This window comes from Puma concolor, chromosome A2 (genome assembly GCF_028749965.1).
Source record: "Puma concolor isolate L17-30 chromosome A2, mPumCon1.1.hap2, whole genome shotgun sequence".
Classification (NCBI taxonomy): domain Eukaryota; kingdom Metazoa; phylum Chordata; class Mammalia; order Carnivora; family Felidae; genus Puma; species Puma concolor.
The window spans coordinates 46,277,975-46,299,545 of record NC_141668.1 but is presented as its reverse complement, the minus strand read 5'-3'; the positions used below and the strand labels follow the sequence as shown (position 1 = coordinate 46,299,545).

Here is a 21,571-nt window from a genome sequence, read left to right as displayed (position 1 = left end):
CTGCTTGCACTCTCTCTCTCAAAAATAAACAAACACTTAAATCCAGGCTAAAGTTTAAGATTATATTTGCCTGATTATTTTCTTGTGGCTAGTTGCAGCTGAAACTTTTTTGGGCGAGAATACTATACAACTGGTGGTGTGTCCTCCACAGAGTTATCACACCAGGAGGCTCATAATTGTTGGTACTATCGCTGGTGATGTGAAATTTAATCATTTGATTAAGGTGGTAGTTGCCAGATTTCTTCATAGTGAGGTACATGTGTTTCTATTTACAACTAATAGCTAATCTGTGGGATGATAAATTTGAAGCTATGTGAAGAGCCCCTTGCCCAACAACCTTTCACAATAGTTTTAGCTCCCACTGGTAATTTTTAACTGGATCATCATGGATGCTTGGTGATTTTTTTTGATTCTTTCATTAATGTTTTATTTATTAGGTGTTACTCTTCTGTAAAGAATCTTCCCTTCTGTACTCCCCTCTACCTTTTTTTTTTTTTTTTTAAATTTTTTTTTTTTCAACGTTTATTTATTTTTGGGACAGAGAGAGAGAGAGCATGAACGGGGGAGGGGCAGAGAGAGAGGGAGACACAGAATCAGAAACAGGCTCCAGGCTCTGAGCCATCAGCCCAGAGCCCGACGCGGGGCTCGAACTCACGGACCGCGAGATCGTGACCTGGCTGAAGTCGGATGCTTAACCGACTGCGCCACCCAGGCGCCCCTACCTTTTTTGTTTTGATATTGTAGACCCAGGATTTTCTAATTTAATTTTGATTGAATCCATTTCAGGTTCTCTTTTATATTTCTCCAGTGAATAAATTGGTGGGTGCCCTGATGACTGTGTTATCCCTTTTTCCAGGTAAGAGGATACAGTATCTACTCTTTATTTAACTTGTACTGGAACTTTTCAATGATAAAAATGTTTCAAGGATAAACTTGTTAGGGAAAATATTTCTATTTAACATGATTTTCTTTTGGCAGTGGGTTTCTCTCTTTTGTTTTTTTGTTTTTTAAGTTTATTTTTAAAAGAGAGAGGGAGCACAAGCAGGGGAGGGGCAGAGAGAGGAGACGCATCCCATGCAGGATCTACAGTCCTGTCAGCACAGAACCCAGTGTGGGGCTCAGACTCACGAACTACGAGATCATTACCTGAGCTAAAATAAAAAGTCGGCCATCCAACCAACTGAGCCACCGGGCACCCCTGAGTTTCTCTCTTTTGTACGAGATTTTTCTTGTCTTTTTTTTTTTCCTTTAATTAAAATATGTGCAAGCATAACTTAATAAAATTTTTATAGGAGAGTTCTAGTTCTAATTAAAATGGGATATGCAACTCTTATTTTCTCCCACCTTATTGTAAGCCTAGATGTTCTCCAATATTGTGTGTTGTAGGCATGATTGAACATGGTCTCAGTGACTGTTCTCAGTACAGACCCCGAAAGAGTATGTCTGAAGATGCTGGGCCTCATGAAAGTAATCCACCTGCAGATGATTTGGTTTCTATGTCCGCTCCTGAAATTTTAAATACCAACTCAGGAACTGTTAAGAAAATCATGACAGGGAACCATGGAGGAGATGCTGGCATCAAGACTGAAGAACCTTTGCTCCAAGCGGAAGAGGACAGCAGCAAAGGACAGGAACCCAATGATACCAGTCAATATTTGAAACCTCCTTCTCGCCCATCTCCAGAATCTTCAGAAAGTGACTGGGAGACCTTGGATCCTAGTGTCTTGGAGGACCCCACCTTGAAAGAAAAGGAACACGCGGGGTCAGAACAGACAAACTCATTTCCAAAGGAGTCTGTGCCCTCAGACAGTCCTCCAATTACTGTACAACCTCAAGCTAATACAGGCCAGGTGGTCCTGATACCAGGGCTAATTTCTGGTTTGGAAGAGGACCAGTATGGCATGCCCCTGGCCATCTTCACAAAGGTAAAGCTTGTGTTCCTTATTGAGGCCCTTAAAGAAACTGACAGCCTTTTGGAATTTAACTTACAGTATTGAACATATTTTCAGGTCTGAAAACTTTCCTTGAAAACCGTAAGATACATATGTATAGTGCTGTAGTTGTCTCTGACCATAGTGTCACATATGCCAGGTACCATACTAGGTTCTAAGTTCTTCTATCCATGTGTCTTGCAAGATACACCTTTCTAGTAACTACAGCAAATTTTTTGATTTTCTCCAAATAGCATCCTTTATGCATGAAGTAAAACTTTATGTGGAAAAGGAAGATGGGTAGCATTGATTTGAACATGTATTTCTTCCTCTAGGATGAATTCTTCCTGGGTTTCTCCAACTTTACAAATAAGTATTTGCCCTGCGTCAGTAATGCTGCATAGATAATGGGAAATGCTTTGTTCATTTTGTGGCCTGCTAGGGGATTCTGAAATTACTTTAATTGATTTTATGATCAAACTAATGCACAGTTTCTTAAAGCTGGGATTTAGGAACCTGGGGAGAAAACTCAGGGTTCTCACTCTACTAGGTATAGGTCAGTAGCCACCAGTTGTGGGTTTTCTGAACTCACATGTGGGTGTGAGAACTGCCTATATTTTTGAAGCCTTCACGTGGCTGCGTTACCCACTGACCCTCCAATTTTTATCATTGTGGAGATGTCAAGAGGGTGATTACCTGGGGAGGGATTTTGTTTTTGTCCATGAGGTTGCTGAATTAAAGCAAAATAAACATATATTTTGTGGGCTGTCAATAAACCATGTTTGGCAGAATATTCTGTTGGTGTGCATTATACCAATACTGAATGTATGATGGGCTTACTGCTGTCATGCTGGTAAATCATTTTTCTTTTTGGTTTTATGTTTTATTATGCATTGATTAATTTGTCATTTAATCACAATTGTAAATGCAAATGCTGATTTCTTTCATGTCAGTAACTTTGGAGTGTGAAATATTCTTTTTTTTTAGTTGAAGTATAGTTGACACAAAATATTCTTAAAAGTGAATTGTGTTTAGGCTTTTTTTTTCTCTTGAAGATTATGAAAGATTTATTATACAGAAGGAATTAGGTTAGCCAAAGTTCTTAAAAGTGATTTTAAAAATAGCCAGAGAGAAGCTTGCAGAATATTCCTGAAGGTAGGATATTGAGCTTTTTTTTTTTTTTTAATGTTTATTTATTTTTGAGACAGAGAGAGACAGAGCATGAACGGGGGAGGGTCAGAGAGTGGGAGACACAGAATCTGAAACAGGCTTCAGGCTCTGAGCTGTCAGCACAGAGCCCCACGTGGGGCTCGAACTCACGGACCGCGAGATCATGACCTGAGCCGAAGTCGGCAGTTTAACCGACTGAGCCACCTAGGCACCCCAGGATATTGAGCCTTGAAGAGAATAATAAGCTGACTAGTCCCCTGACTCAGTTAGCATATGAATAAATAGAAACAAATTTCTACATAATAAAACATTTATGTCTGGAAGAGATTCCTCAGCTCTCCAGGTTTCTAGTCTTCTCTCTGGTACTTGAAATTGCTGGAGAATGATGCCTTTCATGTCACTCTCAGAAATGACGCTTACTGAATCACTGCCATCTATCCCAGATGCTAAAATATGCTTGAACCTGTCCGGAGAGTTGATTTCTGAAGTGTAGAGAAGAAACCTGGGTGCTGAGGGAGAGAAGATGGGATTAGAGGCAGTGTTGGGTACAGTACCCATAAGGTGAAGGGAAAGAATGAGGGGAACCAAAGAAGGAGGAGGAAAATTAGAGCATTCTCTATATCATATATACACTCTGCTGGACTAGACCACTTTAGAACCAGAGAAAAGTTGAAGGAGAATGAGAGAAATGGAAAAAAGCTAAAGAAGTTGGGGTAGTATTTTCAGATGTGGAAGACCATCCTGAGGGTTTTTATGTCTTTCCCTGATTTTAAATCTTCCTACCTTACTATTCAAAGAGTACTAGAATTGTCTACATACTGGAACAAAGCAGTTAGGGTTAGGGGCAGCCCGAAGGCCTGGGGCCCTGGGAGTTAGCGTTCCCACTTGTTTTAGTGTCATGAGTCCACTTCTGCCTCCTCTTTTCCAGCTATGAGATAATATTTATTATTTGGTAAAAATTAGGTCTTTCCATAAATGGAACTCTGATGAAAAGTCCCCTCAATTGAGGCAACTCTAATTGAATAAAAGGGATTTTTATTTTTAGTATCTAAGAGATAGGGAAGATAATTTTAGGCAGCCACTAAATTCTTTTTGAGACTTTTGTGCCTTTTTTAAGAGATCAGTTACTTAGGTTTTTAAATTATATCTATTTGGTACCCTTGGTTTTTAAAATATTGCCTCCATCAGAAGATCACTTGATTTTGAATTCCTAATTTATTTTAACTTTTTTAGTAAAATGATAAACTTATGAAAAAGTTAAAAACATACGTAGTTGGAAACTAGATTTTTTTTTTTTTTTGCTACATGTATTAACCTCCTTTAATTATTGCTTCTGAGCTTATATTTGGTTTGCTTGCTTGCAGCTTGTCATTTTCTTTCTCTTTCTCTTTCTTTCTTTTCTTCTTTCATTATTCATCCATACATTCATTCATTCATTTTAGAGAGCATGTGTGAGCAGAGCAGAGGGGCAGAGGGAAGGAGAGAGAGAAAGAGAAAGACTCTTAAGCAGGCTCCACGCTAGCTGCAGAGCCCGACATGGGGCTCAATCCCACGACTCTGGGATCTTGACCTGAGCTGAAGTTCAGAGTCGGACACTCAACCGACTGAGCCACCCAGGCACCCTGCTTGTCATTTTCAAATTTAGGGAATCTACAAATACCTTGATTGGCTAGCCAAAAAGTCCTGGATGCATGTTTATGATTTTTTATTTAAGTGGAACCATACTTTTTTTTCCTCTTGACCTTGTTTTTAGTTTCATCCGTGTTTTTGCCTGACATTGCATGTTGTTATTTCTATGTAGTTTTCCATTTTCAGCTATTCTGCAACTAATCAGATGTGTGGATGGACATCTGCATTGTTGCCAGTTTCTGGTTACTATAAGTAATGCTGCTATGAAAATCTTACTCAGGAGTCTTGGCTAGACACATGCCAGAGTTTCTGTAGCATTCAGTACTTAAAAGCAAGAATATTGGATTGTGTGGAATGGGTGCCCTCAGCTTTACTAGAAGAATTCCAAATTGTTTGCTAAAGTGGTTGTGGCAATGTCCTCCATTCCCAAGGCAGGGTGTGAGTTCCCATTGCTCTGCATTCTCACCAACACTTGTTATTGCCAGCCTTTTTAATATTTAGTCTAACACTTAGCCAACCTGATAGTATCTTGTGTCTCTTGGTTTGCATTTTTTTCAGTAATTACTTTTGAGGCTGAGCATCTTTCCATATCCTTTGTGGTGTGTGTTCAAAACTTGTCCTTGGGGCACCTGAGTGGCTCAGTTAGTTAAGCGTCCAACTTTGGCTTAGGTCGTGATCTCGAGGTTCATGGGTTCAAGCCCCGCATCGGGCTCTGTGCTGACAGCTCAGAGCCTGCAGCCTGCTTCAGATCTGTGTCCCCCTTTCTCTTTGCTCCTCCCACCTTCATGCTCACACTCTCTCTCAAAAATAAATAAAAACATTTTTAAAAAACTAAAAACTTTTCCTTGTCACTGATTTGTGGGACTTAATATATTCTAAATACCTTTTCTGTTCATCATTTTTTTTACTTTGTGGTTAGTGCCTTGGGAATCTTATTTAAGCATCCCCCACCCAGCCCCACCTCGAGGTCATGAAGACAGTTTCCTGGGTTATCTTTCAAACCTCTGTAGTTTTGGGGCACCTGGGTGGCTCAGTCAATTGAGTGTCTGACTTCGGCTCAGGTCATGATCTCACACTCGTGAGTTCAAGCCCGGTGTCGGGTTCAGCACTGATAGGTCAGAGCCTGGAGCCTACTTCAGATTCTGTGTCTCCCTCTCTCTCTCTGTCCCTCCCCAACTCGCACTCGCTCGCTCGCTCTCTCTCTCAAAATAAATAAACATAATAAAAAAAATTTTAGGCTGCATAGTGTTGCCTTGCACAATTTGGTTATTATTAACTGGAATTAGTTTGTGTATGTTTGAGGAAGGAGTCTTTCTGGACTCTTATTCTTCCATTGGTATATTTATCCCCGGGGTGGTCCCACACTGTACGTATATCCTATCAGGCAGAGAAAAGGCTCTCCCCCTCTTATTATTGTTCTTCAAGTGTTTCTTAGTCCTTTGTATTTCCACATTAATTTTAGGATTATCTTCAAACTCTAGATAAATTGTGGAGAGAATGGACATCCCTATACCAGGGAGGCTTCCAATTCATGAACATGTTTATCATCCCTGACCAAAGGAGAGGTGAGAAGATGGCATACAGTCTTGATCATACTGTAGCACTTTCTAAGTCACAAGAGAGAAGCACACTGCTTTTTCAGCTCAGATTATTAGCTCATGGATTATTAGCTCATGACAGTTCTGCTAGATTTACCAAGCAGAGATGTAGGGGTTTTGTCTGGTTCTTAATTGTGTTAAAATATATAATACATACATATACATATATATGTGTGTATATGTATGTACGTATATGTATTTATCTGTTTTTTTAAGCATTTTTAAGCATACAATTTAGTAATGTTAAGTTACATTCACATCCTTGTGCTATTGATCTCCAGAACTTTCTCATCTTGAACTGAAACTCTATACCCATTAAACCATAACCTCCCATTACCCCTACCCCTACCCCTGGCCCTGGGCAACCACCCTTTCTGTTCCTATGATTTTAGCTACTCTAAATTTTTTTTTTTTAATTTTTTTTTTTTTTTTAACGTTTATTTATTTTTTTGGGACAGAGAGAGACAGAGCATGAACGGGGGAGGGGCAGAGAGAGAGGGAGACACAGAATCAGAAACAGGCTCCAGGCTCTGAGCCATCAGCCCAGAGCCCGACGCGGGGCTCGAACTCACGGACCGCAAGATCGTGACCTGGCTGAAGTCGGACGCTTAACCGACTGCGCCACCCAGGCGCCCCAACGTTTATTTATTTTTGAGACAGAGAGAGACAGAGCATGAACGGGGGAGGGTCAGAGAGAGGGAGACACAGAATCTGAAACAGGCTCCAGGCTCTGAGCCGTCAGCACAGAGCCCGACGCGGGGCTCGAACTCATGGACTGTGAGATCATGACCTGAGCTGAAGTCGGCGGCTCAACCGACTGAACCACCCAGGCGCCCCTGATTTTAACTACTCTAAATGAATCATACATTATTTATGTTTTTGTGACTGGCCTGTTTGACTTAATATTCTCAAGGTTCATCCATGCTGTAACATATGTCACAATTTCTGTCCTTTCAGGCTGAATAATACTCCATTGTATGCATATATCATACTTTATCTGTTCATCTGTCAATGGACATTTGAGTTGCTCCCATGCTTTGGCTATTGTGAATAATGCTGCTATGAACATGGGTGTGCAAATACTGTTTGAATTTTTTTTTTTAATGTTTATTTTTGAGAGAGAGCGTGAGTGGGGGAGGGGCAGAGAGAGAGGGAGACAGAATCTGAAGCAGCCTTCAGGCTCTGAGCTGTTGGGATCATGACCTGAGCTGAAGTCTGGCGCTTAACCGGCTGAGCCACCCAGGTGCCCCTGGATTTTTGTTTTTACTATTCTATAGCTCCAAATACGGAAATTAAAGTACCCTAGAAAAGTGAAAAGCCAGGAGGGGGCTTGGGTATGGAGGCTGCTTTATGTGAAAGGATTTTGTGCTCTTGTTATCACCGTACAATAAGGAGCTCTAAAAGATTTAGGGAAAAATAGATCATTTATTAAAAGTAACTGTGACACAATTTTAAGACTATTTTGAACTATTTTAATTAATTTTATAAATATGTAATACTTTCACATGGTTCAGTATTCAGAAGATTCCAAAGCATGGTTACAGTGGTAACCAGCATTATTAGTCTTCTGTTTTCTCTGGGGGTATATTATATATACATAAGTGTGTAGATATTTTCCCCTCCTTTTTTACACAAATGGTACCAGACAATACCCCCCTTTTTTTTTTTAATTTTAGAGAGAGAGAATCTCAGGCCACACATTCAGCTCAGAGCCCTGACACAGGGCTTAATCTCACAACCCTGGGATCATTACCTGAGTCGGATGCTCAACCACCTGAGCCACCCACATGCCCCTATACCCCATTTTTATATTTTTTCACCAGCTATTCCTTGGAAGTGACTTGCATCCTTTATCAATGCAGGATGTTCCATTGTATAGACAAATGGTTTATTCAGTTCCCTGCCCATGAATGGTTAGGATTCGAATCTTTTGCTGCTATAAAAAACAAGGCTGCAATAAATAACTCTTCACAAATCTCACATATGAGCAGGTGTATCTGTAGGATAATATAAGAAGTAGAATGCTGGTCAAGCATACATGTAGTTTTTTAAGGAATGTAATTTTTTAATATTTCTAAAAGCTTTGAACTCTTGATTTTTAAAAATATTTTTTTAATGTTTATTTTATTTTTGAGACAGAGACACAGCATGAGTGGGGGAGGGCAGAGAGAGGGAAACACAGGATCGAAGCAGGCTCCAGGCTCTGAGCTGTCAGCACAGAGCCCGATGCGGGGCTCAAACTCGTCAACTGTGAGATCGTGACCTGAGCCGAAGTTGGATACTCAACCAACTGAGCCACCCAGGCGCCCCTGAACTATTGATTTTTTAAAACCTACTTCTTTGTTTTCATGCTGGTGTAATACATAGGGAGCGTTCAATATTGTAATGTTTATGTTTAGAAACAGGTACTTGGGATCAGGGGGAGTCTGTTTTTAAATACAGAGCTCACAAAGTAAAGCATGAACCCTGAGCCTTACCAGCTGAGTGATTCTGAATGAGGAACAGGGGTCTTTCCGGCCTTTAGTCCCAAGAGGGGCATGGGTTGAGAAGTGCTGTACTGAGTATCTCTAATGCATAAATGGGTTATTTCTGCTGTTTCTATTGGTCAGCATTTTATTAAATGGAGGAAGATACTGTGAAGAAAAAGAATAAAAGTAGGTTACTGGACCTATATTCCAACTTTTGGAAGTGTTCTCTCCCACATTAAGATATTTAACAACAACCTGTTAGGGACAAAGCACATCGCAGGACACAGTGAAGAACATGAAGTAGCAAAAGAGATGTCTCCTGCCCTCAAAAATAAGACATCATCCAGAGAATGCTCTCTAGTTCCGTGTTTGTTTAAAAAAAAAAAAGTGATGAGAAGTAAAAAAAAAAAAAAAAAAAAAAAAAAAGTAAAACTGTCACAGGACTTGAGATTCAAAACAAGTTCAGGGGTTCAACAATTCTGCCCTCCTGGCTTCATTACACAAATTGTGCCACTTGTTGGATATCTATTTTGATTGATAGTCTTCCAACAGAAATGCCATATCCTCCTTCATTGCATCATTGCAGTGTTAACAGCTTTATTTCTCAGGAAATATGCTGCCTTCTGTACACTTAACGGCCTGCTGTGGTTTGCAATTCGACTGTAATTTTCGGGGCAGCATTTTCAAATACCAGTTCAAACAGAAGTTAAATATATAACTACTGCGAGTGTCTTTTTTTTTCTTTGCTTTAAACATGTAGCAAATACTTGAAATATTTTTGCATGATTTTTAACAATAGGGCAAGTAAACAAATGCCATATGCAGTGCTTTGCTGTTCTCATAACAGTATATCACTGGTTATGTGTTTTCAAATTTTCCTGGAAGAACTAACAGCTTTCTACTAAACAACATACTTTTTTAATGGGTTTAATATTTCATTTCCTAACTGAAAAAGTCCAGTTCGTTAGTTACCGTGAAATCTTTTAAGTTGAACCGAGAACAAAGTGATCGAGTAAGACAATTTTCATGTTAGACCAGCACACATGGAAGAGGTTAGTGACTAACTGGACTCTGTGCAGTCAAGACCCGAGGGTTCCCTGGAATAAGTACTGTAGTGAGTAGGAGATCAACTGTGCTAGGGATGGTATGGCAGTAGGACAAGTTTGGGAGTTTCCTTTCCTGCTGTTGGCTGTCTCAGCTTGAAAACAGGTGGCTGCCCCATTATTTTCTGATGTGGTCTATTATTCTTGTAACTCGTAGGGATATCTGTGTCTGCCATATATGGCATTGCAGCAGCACCACCTTCTCTCTGACGTCACCGTTCGCGGATTTGTTGCCGGGGCTACTAACATCCTCTTCCGACAACAGAAGCACCTCAGTGATGCCATTGTGGAGGTGGGTTTGCATATGAGTACATGTCCCTGACGCTGCTGGTCCTGTTTCTTTGTTAACTGGAATTCTAACAGCATGGGAATAACACTAATAAAGATAAAAATTGCTGTCCCGTGCATTCTACACACCTTAGGGTGTATCAAGTGATCTAAGTCTCGTAACAATCTGTGAGATATATAAGATGCTGTCCAGATCTTAACACATTTGGGAAATAAGGAGCAGGGAAATTAAATGGCTGGTAAGTGGGAGTGACCCAGGATTGCAAGCCAGGCAGTCTGGTCCCACTACAATATCAAAATTAAAATGTGTTTATTGTTTAAATAATTTAAATACTTCTAACCTGTTTAATTTGCTCCTGATATGAAGAGGAAGTAGCTACAGATAAATATTTGACATCAACATATGAGAAATTTAAATCACGTGTTCACTTTTTAAATTGAAGTAATTTTTTAAAATTTCACCCAGCCTGGATTTTTATACTTTGTTTTGTTTTTTAATAAAACTTTTTTGGGGGGGGGGGGCGCCTGGGTGACTCAGTTGGTTGGATGTCCATCTCCTGATCTCATCTCAGGTCGTGATCTCATGGTTCGTGAGTTCACGCCCCCACATTGGGCTCTATGCTGGCAGTACAGAGCCTGCTTGGGATTCTCTTCCTCTGCCCCTCCCCCATCCTCCCTCTCTCCCTTTCTCTCTCTCAAAAGTAAACATAAAATCTTTAAAAATTGTTTTAAAAATAAAACTTTAAAAAAATTTTTTTAATGTTTTTTTTTGAGAGAGGGAGAGACAGAGCATGAGCGAGGGGAACACAGACTCAAAGCAGGCTCCAGGCTCTGAGCTGTCAGCACAGAGCCCGACATGGGGCTTGAACTTACGAACCGAACCACGATATCATGACGTGAGCCAAAGCCAGATGGTCAACCGACTGAGCCACCTAGGCATCCTTTTTAAAAATAAAACTTTTTTGGGGCGCCTGGGTGGCGCAGTCGGTTAAGCGTCCGACTTCAGCCAGGTCACGATCTCGCGGTCCGTGAGTTCGAGCCCCGCGTCAGGCTCTGGGCTGATGGCTCGGAGCCTGGAGCCTGTTTCCGATTCTGTGTCTCCCTCTCTCTCTGCCCCTCCCCCGTTCATGCTCTGTCCCTCTCTGTCCCAAAAATAAATAAACGTTGAAAAAAAAAAATTAAAAAAAAATAATAAAACTTTTTTTTAAATATTTGTTTATTTTGTGTCTGAGAGAAAGTAGGAGTGGGGTGGGGCAGAGAGTGGGAGAGCAGGCTTTATGCCCAGTACAGAGCCCGACCCAGGGCTGGATCTCACGACTCTGAGATTATGACTTGAGCTGAAATCAAGTCAGACACTTAACTGACTGAGCCACCCAGGTTCCCCATATAATATCTAATACAAAGTACCAAAACGTGCTTCATGGGAAAATGTTTATAGTATGATAAATGAAAATTTGGGGGTCCCAGTTTTGAGGGGAAAAAAAAATAAGTCCATACCTCCCCAGGCAGAGGGTAAAGATGGAAGGACAGAGTTGCTTCAATATTACTGGTTACGTTCTGGTTCTGAAGTTGGTTGGTGGGTTCATAGTTATGTGATTTATTGTTATATTTCAAAATTAGCCTGTAAGTTATATATATCTCTTTGTATCTCAAATATTACATTATACGAATATTCCAAAGTATCTGTATACTCAACGAAGGATTTTTAGCAACTGTACTTACAAATTGTAATTATTTCTGGTTGTGTGACAAAGGTGATTTTTACTACACACTTCCATTTTCTAATATATTTAGAATCAACATGTGTTACTTTTGTAACTCAGAATCAAATATTAATGTATCTGTTTTCTAAAACCATAAAATGAGGATTTTCGAAGTAAAGAAAAAACTTCAGTGTAAAAACCTCTTAGCCTCACTTTTTGAGAATGCTGTTATTCGTATTTTCTTATTTCCAGCTTCAGCTTCCCAGTAGTGACTCTTTAAAGTGTTACATGGATATCTGTGTGAATGGCCAGACTCTGACTTGTACCCGGGTACCCTCTAGGTGGAAGAAGCTCTGATCCAGATCCACGATCCGGAACTCAGGAAGCTGCTTAACCCAACCACCGCAGACCTCAGGTTCGCAGATTACCTAGTGAGGCACGTGACGGAGAACCGAGATGACGTCTTCCTGGATGGCACAGGCTGGGAGGGAGGTGATGAATGGATCCGAGCCCAGTTTGCAGTCTACATCCACGCGCTGCTGGCTGCCACGCTACAGTTAGGTAAGGAGCACATAGCCAGTTTTTCCTTTTGTAATCTTTGTGAGGTTTTGAATTGCATAAGAAATACATTTTCATTTTGAAACCTTATCTGTTACTCCCTCATACAGAGATAACTTCTCTTAGCATTTTGAGTACTTTATATCCTCCCAGACCTTTTTCTGTTTATATGTTTTGGGTTTTAGCTTTGTGGTATTTGTGGTGATCCTTTTACAAAAGTGGATCACGTTTCAAATAGTTTTTGAAACTTAGCTTTTCTTTATTTAAAAAAAAAACAAAACTTTCCAAGACAGTAAATCCAGGTCTTCATCACTTTTACGTGGCTGCTTTGTGCTCTGCCATATGGAAGGAAGGACATGTCAGGATCTGGGGGCTATTTATAAATACTGCTTACATGTTTTTAAGATCTGTGAAGGAAGAAAAGAGAAATATAAAAGGTAGAAATCACTGGAAATCACATTCCCAATGATTAAGCCTTCCAATTTCACATTCTCAGAACTATTCCTACTAAATGGTTAGGGTGGAGCAGGTAAAAGACTCACTCCTGTGTTAAAACCATCTCATTCCCCATAGAGAAGAAAATCTATAAAAAGCAAATGAAGCTCAGCAACGAGCTTTTGCAACATGGTCACCTACCACCATGGATATGTAGCAAAGATTTGGTAGATTTTTGTTGTTGTTAAAAGAGTGTTGAGCTTTTGTTTTTCCTTTTTTTCCAATTACCTCTACCACTGTTTGGGGGAAGTTTTTAAAAATGTGGTGCAACACAGATAACCTAAAATTTACCATCTTTGCCATGTATAAGTACGTAGTTCCATGGTAACATTAAGTACATTCACATTGTCCTGTCAGTAGATGTTATAATCAACCCACCACTGTCACCTCTCAGGTTAGGTGTTCATGAAGTGTGTGTGACATTTGGAACCCAGGCTCCAGGTGTGTGCTTCATTTATAAAGGAACACTCTGTCCTTATTTGAGATATTTTTAGATATCTGCCTCTTCTACAGATTTAGCGGCTGAGACACCCAAGACTAAATGCTCAAGTTCAGAATCATTCAATAATCTAGTAAGAAAACCCCAGTCTTCACCAGTCATGTTAGCTTCATGAGTAATTTACTTTTTAAACATATTTGCCCCGATAGCTGTAAGTGCTGAATAATAGTAGTAACTGGCCTTTTTTTTTCTTTTTCTTTTTCTTTTGGAACATTTCATATGTGCAGGGACCTGTTTTATTTTGAGCACCTTGTGTCTACTAACTAATTTCAACCTCACAACAGTCCTGGAGGTACATACCCTGTCATCTTTTTACAGGGAGGCAGTGAGACACAGAAAGGTTAAATAGGTTGCTCATCCATCTGGTAGAGACTGAGCTGTGATTTAAACTCAAATAATCTGACTCAGGCCCATGCTGCTGTTAAAGGAGATTCAGCCTAGTGAACTGTTTGAGGAATACATTCTTAAAAAAAGTCCCGTATATTTTGCATTTAGAGCCATGTGTATCCTCTTCCTTTTTCCCAGCCACAAAAGTCATGTTTCACCTTCAAAGCAAGCAACTTATAATTAGTATGTGAAGAAAAAGCCATTCGAATCCATTCTCCAAACGTTTTCTGTTCTTCCAAGCAGAACAAATGCTCTCTTAAAGCTTCCTCATGATAATGAAAAAGCCGTGGGGCTCCTGGGGTGGCTCCATCAGTTAAGATTAAGTGTCCAACTTTGGTTCAGGTCATGGTTTCGCAGACTGAGTTCGAGCCCCGCGTTGGGCTCTGTGCTGACAGTTCAGAGCCTGGAGCCTGCTTCAGATTCTGGGTCGGGGTCTGTCTGTCTGTCTGTCTCTCTCTCTCTCTCTCAAAAATAAACATTAAAAAAATTTTTTTTGAACTGAAAAGTTTTCAACATTAAATATGAAAATTCCTTTGTTATTTTAAGTAAAATAACAGTGAAATGTTTGGAAATTAAGGAATGAGTTTCACCAAATAGTGTGATAAAGTCCAAAGAAGAAAAAAGTGACTAAAAAACCAATTCATGTATTCATTCTAATTTTTTAATAGAAAAATAACAATTTGAAAAGACAGAAAGATGCTCTGATTGCCTAGTCCATATGTATACATCAATACAGTTACTGTCCAGCCTACAGTTTTTGTTAAATAATACTATGCCTCCTAACCTTGGTAAGGAGAACGTGGAAATATTTTGGAATTATAAGGAACCTTAGAATATATCTGGCTCAACCCTCTTATTTTCCGGTTAGGAGAATGAAGTTCTGAGTGATTAAGTGACTTGCCAAAGGCCACATAGCTTCTTAACAGGATTTCTGGAACTAGACCCAAGTTTCCTGATATCTGGTAGGCTATCTCCCCTATAAAGCAGGGGGGTGGAGGGGACAAAGCCATTCCTTCACCCTTTTTGGTTGTTAATTTTCACATCCCTGACTGGCTACAGTCCAGCTCAACTTTCAAATATTTGCTTGACAGATAATGAAAAGATACTATCGGACTATGGGACAACCTTTGTTACAGCATGGAAGAATACTCACAACTACAGGGTGTGGAACAGCAACAAGCATCCGGCACTTGCAGAAATAAATCCAAAGTAAGCACGTCCTCTGAAGGTTGATAGTATGTAACATGGTGGATTTACTAAGTATGCCCTAATGTAAAGAAGGATTGTATTTTAACTTTGATGACATTGTGAATATCTCCAAAAATCTCCTGAAGTAAATTATAAAATCCCAGATACAGAGAAGCAGCTGAAAACTGCTTCCCTATTCTTCTTACACAAAATGCTCCAGACATTTTTGGAAGGATTTGCATTTCTCCCAGATCTTGGCATAATTCAGAAGAGGAAATCTTGGCACATGGTGATACTCGATACATGATAGTTCTTCTCTCCCTTTCCCTGGATCTGTACTTTAGCTGAATGGTCAACCAGGTAGAAACCTTGAAGGAAATACCACTGAGAGGCTATTTTAAAACATGAAGTGTGAAAAAGCTAAAGTTGATATTTGAACTCCTAGGTGTGTGGTCAAGCCTGGCTTCCACCGCAGGTTCTAAAATCCTACAAAATTTAATACCTGTCGCAGTATTGAATGTTGACAGACTTTATCCACGTAGGCATAGAAGACATTTAAATATGCTGTGGCGTGGGGCCATTATGACATGAGGTTATCTTTGAATGGAACAGAGGAGTGTGAGGAGACCCATTGATGGAACATGTGCGGTAGTACCCCCTTATCCGTGGCTTCACTTTCCAGTTTCAGTTACTCCAGGTCACCCGCAGTCTGGAAGCAAATGATCTTTTTTGTGATGTATCGTCAGGTCAGTAGCAGTCTAACGCTACATCACAGTACTTAACATCCTTCACCTCCCTTCTTCTCATCGCGTAGGCATTTTATCCTCTCCCATCACCAGAGGAGGAAGGGTGAGTGTAGTGCCAGAAGAGATTTTCAGAGGAAAAGAGAAAGACCACATTCACATAACTTTGATTGCAATGTAGTGTTATAATTGTTTTATCATTAATTTTTGTTAATCTCGCTGTGCCTAATTTATAAATTAAACTTTATCGCAGGTATGTATGTACAGGAAAAAACATAATGTAAATAGGATTCAGTACTGTCTGTGGTTTCAGGCATCCACTGGGGATCTCGGAGTGTATCCTCCGCAGATAAGGGGGAACTACTGTACATCCTGAGAACTTCTTTTCTAAATTAAACTACTAAAATGTTTTTGTAATGATGAACAGAATGTTTATCAGGTGTACACTGAACATTTGTTTTTATTTGTATTTTAAACTTCTCAGTAAGAGTCAGACAAAAATCAGCTTTGTACTGACTACTGTATTATTTGGGAGCCAGAGTTAACTAGACTGGGAATGTGATATAAGTGGTGCTATGAAGAATATTCCCTCTCCCTCCCCCCAAAATCCAGATATTTATGTCGTAGTAACTTGGGGAAGCATCTGCAAGGATGAAGTATAGCAGGGTTGTAAAGAACATGTCTGTTAGCCTTTATATCATCTATCAAGAAAAATGACTAGGTTCAGCAACGATTTTGGTGGATTTAATCATCACGCTGGGCTGTAGCAGAAACCTATGTTGCCATTTGAATGTGGTAAAAACAGAATTAAAAGGCAAAAACAGCTTAATAGTATTAAATGAAAGAGCTGAGAGTTCAAAGTATTCTCCCTCACTAACCACAAGGCCTGTATTTTAAAGAGTGATGAAGGGAAACAGATGTGAGTTTGTTTGCCTGGTGGCCCTCACTGTGGTGGTGCTGGGGTGGGGGGTTTGGGGGGTCTACTGCGACCATCCGCAGTGTGTCATGCAGGGCCATCTGGTCTCCCCTGCTGGTCAGATCTCTATCCAGTCTCTGCATTTGCTGTGGTGCCTCAAATTTGAACCAACTCTACAGATTTTTTTTTTTTTTAACGTTTATTTATTTTTTCAGAGACCTAGAGAGACAGGGCACAAGTTGGGGAGGGGCAAAGAGAGAAGGAGACACAGATTCTGAAGCAGGCTCCAGGCTCCGAGCTGTCAGCACAGAGCCCCACATGGGGCTCGAACTCACATACTGTGAGATCATGACCTGAGCTGAAGTCAGATGCTTAACCACTGAGCCACCCAGGTGCCCTGAACCAACTCTACAGATTTTAATGTAGGTTCATAAGAGGCTTAGCTGGAATGGGCTTTAAAAGATTCTAAGACAGTGGTTTTAAAAATGTGCAAATAGGGGCGGGCGCCTGGGTGGCTCAGTTGGTTAAGTGTCTGACTCTTGGTTTCAGCTCAGGGCGTGATCTCACAGTTTGTGAGTTCGAGTCCCACATCACGCTCTGCGCTGACTGCGTGGAGCCTGCTTGGGATTGTCTTTCCCTCTCTCTGCCTCTCCCCCAATCATGCTGTCTCTGTCTCTCTCAAAACTAAACTTAATAAAATAAACATTGATGCTTAGCCCAACCCCAGACCAAATAAATCAGAACATTAGTGTAACATTAACACAAACCACCCACCGCACTCCAAGGAAAAAACAAAACAAAACACCTTTTTACAAGTGACGAATTAAGCTCAGAGAGGCTCCCGAGACTGTAAGTAGAGAGCTGTGATCAAAGACCTGTTGTCACATGCAGAGCACCACCACCCAGCTGAGTCATCCCTGCAAGGTTTACTGATACTTTCTTATGACAGCTTTGTTTTGCAGCTTTATTGGTCAAATACTTAGAATCTCATAGACTCAAACTTTGTTTTACAGTCATCCTTTTCAAGGCCAGTACTCAGTGTCAGACATGAAGTTAAGATTCTCACAGTGAGTATTTAGAGAAAAAAACTAGGAAAATTTTTATGTCTGAGTTTATGCCATGTGTTTCATTGCTAATTAGGAATTGTTTTTCTCCACTTGATAGACTTGTGCTTCAAATAGTAACCAAATATGTGCATAACATTCTTCAGCTCAGCAGTGTGTATGTTTCAGAGTGAAAACACTGCTGTCTCATAGAGAATGGTGTGAACTAATAACAGAGTTGCCATTTTTATTCTGGTGGAGTAACTTTAGCCAATCATAACTGTAGGGAGAATTAACCATGCATCCTTATGTCCTTTTTTTTTGGTTCATCTGCATGTTATTTTAGTATTTTCTGAAAATGTACATGCTTAAAAGTTTACTAAATTAATTGATGCACAACAAATAATTTAACTTCTTTTCTCAATTCTAATTTGGGGGATGGTTATAGAAGGTGCTGTGTGTGAATTTTTGTAATGTACTTAAAACTTCTTTGCTTTACTCAGTTCTGTTCAAAACAGTGAACGTGGCAAAAAAATTGGAAACGTCATGGTCACAACCAGCCGAAATGTTGTACAAACAGGAAAAGCTGTTGGTAAGACATGCCCTTAGCCAGAAACAGATTAGAATCATAACACATCTCTTCTCTGTACTCAGTGTGTCATTGATAAAATCATAAAGTTGTAGAAATCTGTGTATCCTATAATACAAGATTGTTGAATACAAAAGTTGTTTTTGTGAAAATATTCACAAAATGTTAAAATTCTTGTGACATCAGGTAATGTCAAAGTTCAGCAAATTTTGCCACACCTGATGGAAAGAAACCAATTTTCTGATGAATTCACTGTTCTCTTACAAGGATTCAAATTTCACTGGAGTTTTGTCCCCATTTCCTGTGCTGCCTGCATTTTTGTATAAGTAGTAGAACACCATAATAAAGCAGACATTAAGAGTGCTGTCTTCTAAGGTATTAACATACAGTAAAAAAAATCACTGAAATGAACAGGCGATTTTTAAAACAATATCAATAAAACCTTCATAGGCTAATAAGAGAAAAAATACAAGTTACCAGTATTGGGAATGAAAGAGGGGACATCACTATAGATCTTACAGAAATGAAAAAGTATAAGGGAATATTGTGAATAAGTTTATGCCAGTTTTTTGACAATTTAGATGAAATATGCAGATTATTTGAAAGACTCAAATTGCCACGGTGCCTGGGTGGCTCAGTCACTTAAATGTCTGACTTCAGCTCAGGTCATGATCTCATGGTTCATGAGTTCAGGCCCCGCATCAGGCTCTCTGCTGTCAGCTCAGAGCCTGCTTCAGATCTTCTATTCCCCTCTCTCTGCCCCTCCACCTCAAAAATAAACAGTAAAAAAAAAACCCTCAAATTGCCAAAATTGATGCAGTAAGTAGTCGGGAATTTGAATAGCCCTGTATCTAGTAAATAAATTGAATTAAAAATAAAAACCATGCCATAAGGTTTTTTATTTAATCCAGGTAAAGATGGCTTCACTTACGAATTTTATCAAATGTTTAAGAAATAATACTGAATTTTTTTTTTAAGTTTTATCTATTTTTGACAGACAGCGTGAGTAGGGGAGGCAGAGAGAGAGAGCTTGAGTGAGAGAATTCCAAGCACAGAGCCCTATGCGGGACTCAAACTCATGAAACCATGAGATCATGACCTGAGTCAAAACCAAGAGTTGGACGCTCTACTGACTGAGCCAGCCAGGCACCCCAGGAATAATACTAATTTTATACAAACTCTTTCAGAATGTAGTGGATGGGATATGATCCTCCCCAGTTCATCTAATGACGCCAGTGTTACCCTGAGAACTGAAGCCTGTCAAATGGTAGCATGGTGTCGTTTACATTCTTGTGCAGAGTGTTCTTCACTTAAAATACTTTGCAGTTTGTTCCATATCCATTCTAAAAAAAAAGTCTCGTTCCTTTTTTGTATTTTTAACCTTTTTTTATATAATTTCAGACTTGAATGGTGCAACAGTGTACATGCTCCCAATTATCTCAGGTTCACCAGTTATTTACATTTTGCCATATTTGCTTTGTCACATCAATATGTAAAAATAGGTGCCATCTCCTTCCTTAGCTTCCTTGAGAGGTTGACTAACCCTTCCTGTACACAGTTCAGAAGCCTTGGAATTAGGTGATTTCTGTGCAGGCCTGAGCTCTAACATTCTGTGTACCTAGAGTCAGGGTGAGTGAGCTACATACGTACTGTGTGGACCCTTTAAAAGACAGACATAGAGCACAAAGCCCATAAGTGGGTTTGTCTCATGGCAGGGAATGGAATTTAAGATGTGAGCATTTATTTCCATACAATATTACGCGTTTAACTTACTTTGAATTCTTTTTAACAGAAAAATTCTACTTCATATAGGTATATGATGTCGATTGTTACTTCATTATTAGTGATGCTGCTGCTAAGGCCAGCTCTCTTCCCCACTCCCCTAAGAATAGTGGGAGTATATGATTTAACTGCAGTAATTTCACTTGTACATCAGCTTTGGAGATAAGTTTCTTTAAAACAAAACAGACAGACCTGAGGCAGATGGAGCAGTCGGCATCTTCATTTATGGCGCAGCGTTTCAATTTTTTTTTTTTTAAGTGTTTGTTTATTTTTGAGAGAGATAGAGACAGAATGTGAGTGGGTTAGGGACAGAGAGAGATGGAGACACAGAATCCGAAGCAGGCTCCAGGCTCTGAGCTGTCAGCACAGAGCCCGACACAGGGCTCAAACTCACGAACTGTGAGATCATGACCTGAGCCGAAGTCGGACACCCAACCAACTGAGCCACCCAGGCGCCCCTGGCAGCAGTGTCTCAGATGACAAAAGCACATTTCCTGAGAGCAGCCTAACTACTCTTGCCTGGGGAGGTGGTTATCAGTTATCAACTTGGATGTGAGCCACCGAGAGAGCACATAGTTTGTTTTTTGTTTTGGTTTTTTTTCAGCTTTCCCAGGTGATTCTGATGCACAGCCAGTGCTGAGAACCGCTGGCCTAGCATGCTGGGTATAAAGGAAAGAACTGGCTGACCACCTTCAGAACGAACGCTTAGGAGAGTAGGCTCTTAACCCAGAAGTTACCCAGTTTCCTACTAAATATGCCCATGGAAAGGGATTGTTTTGAACCTAGAAACTTAAACGGTATTTTAGCGGGGCGCCTGGGTGGCTCAGTCAGTTAAGCGTCCGACTTCAGCTCAGGTCATGGTCTCGCAGTTCGTGAGTTAGAGCCCTGCATCAGGCTCTTTGCTGACCATTCAGAGCCTGGACCCTACTTTGGATTCTGTGTCTCCCTCTCTCTGCCCCTCCCCTGCTCACACTCTGTGTCTCTCTCTGTCTCTTTCAAAAATAAGCGTTAAAAAAAATTTTTTAATGCTGTTTTAGTAACTATTAACATACTGATGTGTAACAGTAAATAAACATTTATTAGCATTGGTCTTTCGGTATCTCCTAACAAAAGTGAAGACATGTTTCCTTTTGTTTTTCCTCTCCTCTCCCTCCAGGCCAATCAGTTGGAGGAGCTTTTTCCAGTGCAAAGACAGCTATGTCTTCCTGGCTTTCCACTTTCGCCAGTCCCGCCCCCCAGAGTCTCACTGAGCCGCCCGACGGGAAGCCCTGACAAGGTGTCCAGAGGCCGTGGTCGCTTCCTTAAGTTTAAGTGTTCCCTGTCTGTCTGCTGCTCCCAGACTGTTCCTCTTCATCGGCCACAGGTCCACGGCAGGGGACCAGTACGTCGAACTGTTTACATGGATGGTTGCCCTCTGTCTAAATGAATTCACAGGATGCTGGAGAGATGAAATCGCAGCCATAGAGGGGATGGCTTTCCAG

At 40.3% G+C, this 21,571-nt stretch overlaps 1 protein-coding gene across 1 annotated transcript in view; it reads left to right on the top strand.

Moving 5' to 3' along the window:
• Nucleotides 1-21,571, top strand: part of AVL9 (AVL9 cell migration associated) — a 64,804-nt gene extending 43,233 nt beyond the window's left edge. The window contains exons 9-16 of the mRNA XM_086692995.1: nucleotides 787-856; nucleotides 1,387-1,925; nucleotides 10,057-10,191; nucleotides 12,232-12,451; nucleotides 14,921-15,038; nucleotides 17,690-17,743; nucleotides 18,223-18,311; nucleotides 21,247-21,571. Coding sequence (XP_086549121.1) covers nucleotides 787-856; nucleotides 1,387-1,925; nucleotides 10,057-10,191; nucleotides 12,232-12,451; nucleotides 14,921-15,038; nucleotides 17,690-17,743; nucleotides 18,223-18,311; nucleotides 21,247-21,362 — 1,341 coding nt within the window. The 3' untranslated portion in view covers nucleotides 21,363-21,571. The remainder of the gene's footprint in view (nucleotides 1-786; nucleotides 857-1,386; nucleotides 1,926-10,056; nucleotides 10,192-12,231; nucleotides 12,452-14,920; nucleotides 15,039-17,689; nucleotides 17,744-18,222; nucleotides 18,312-21,246) is intronic.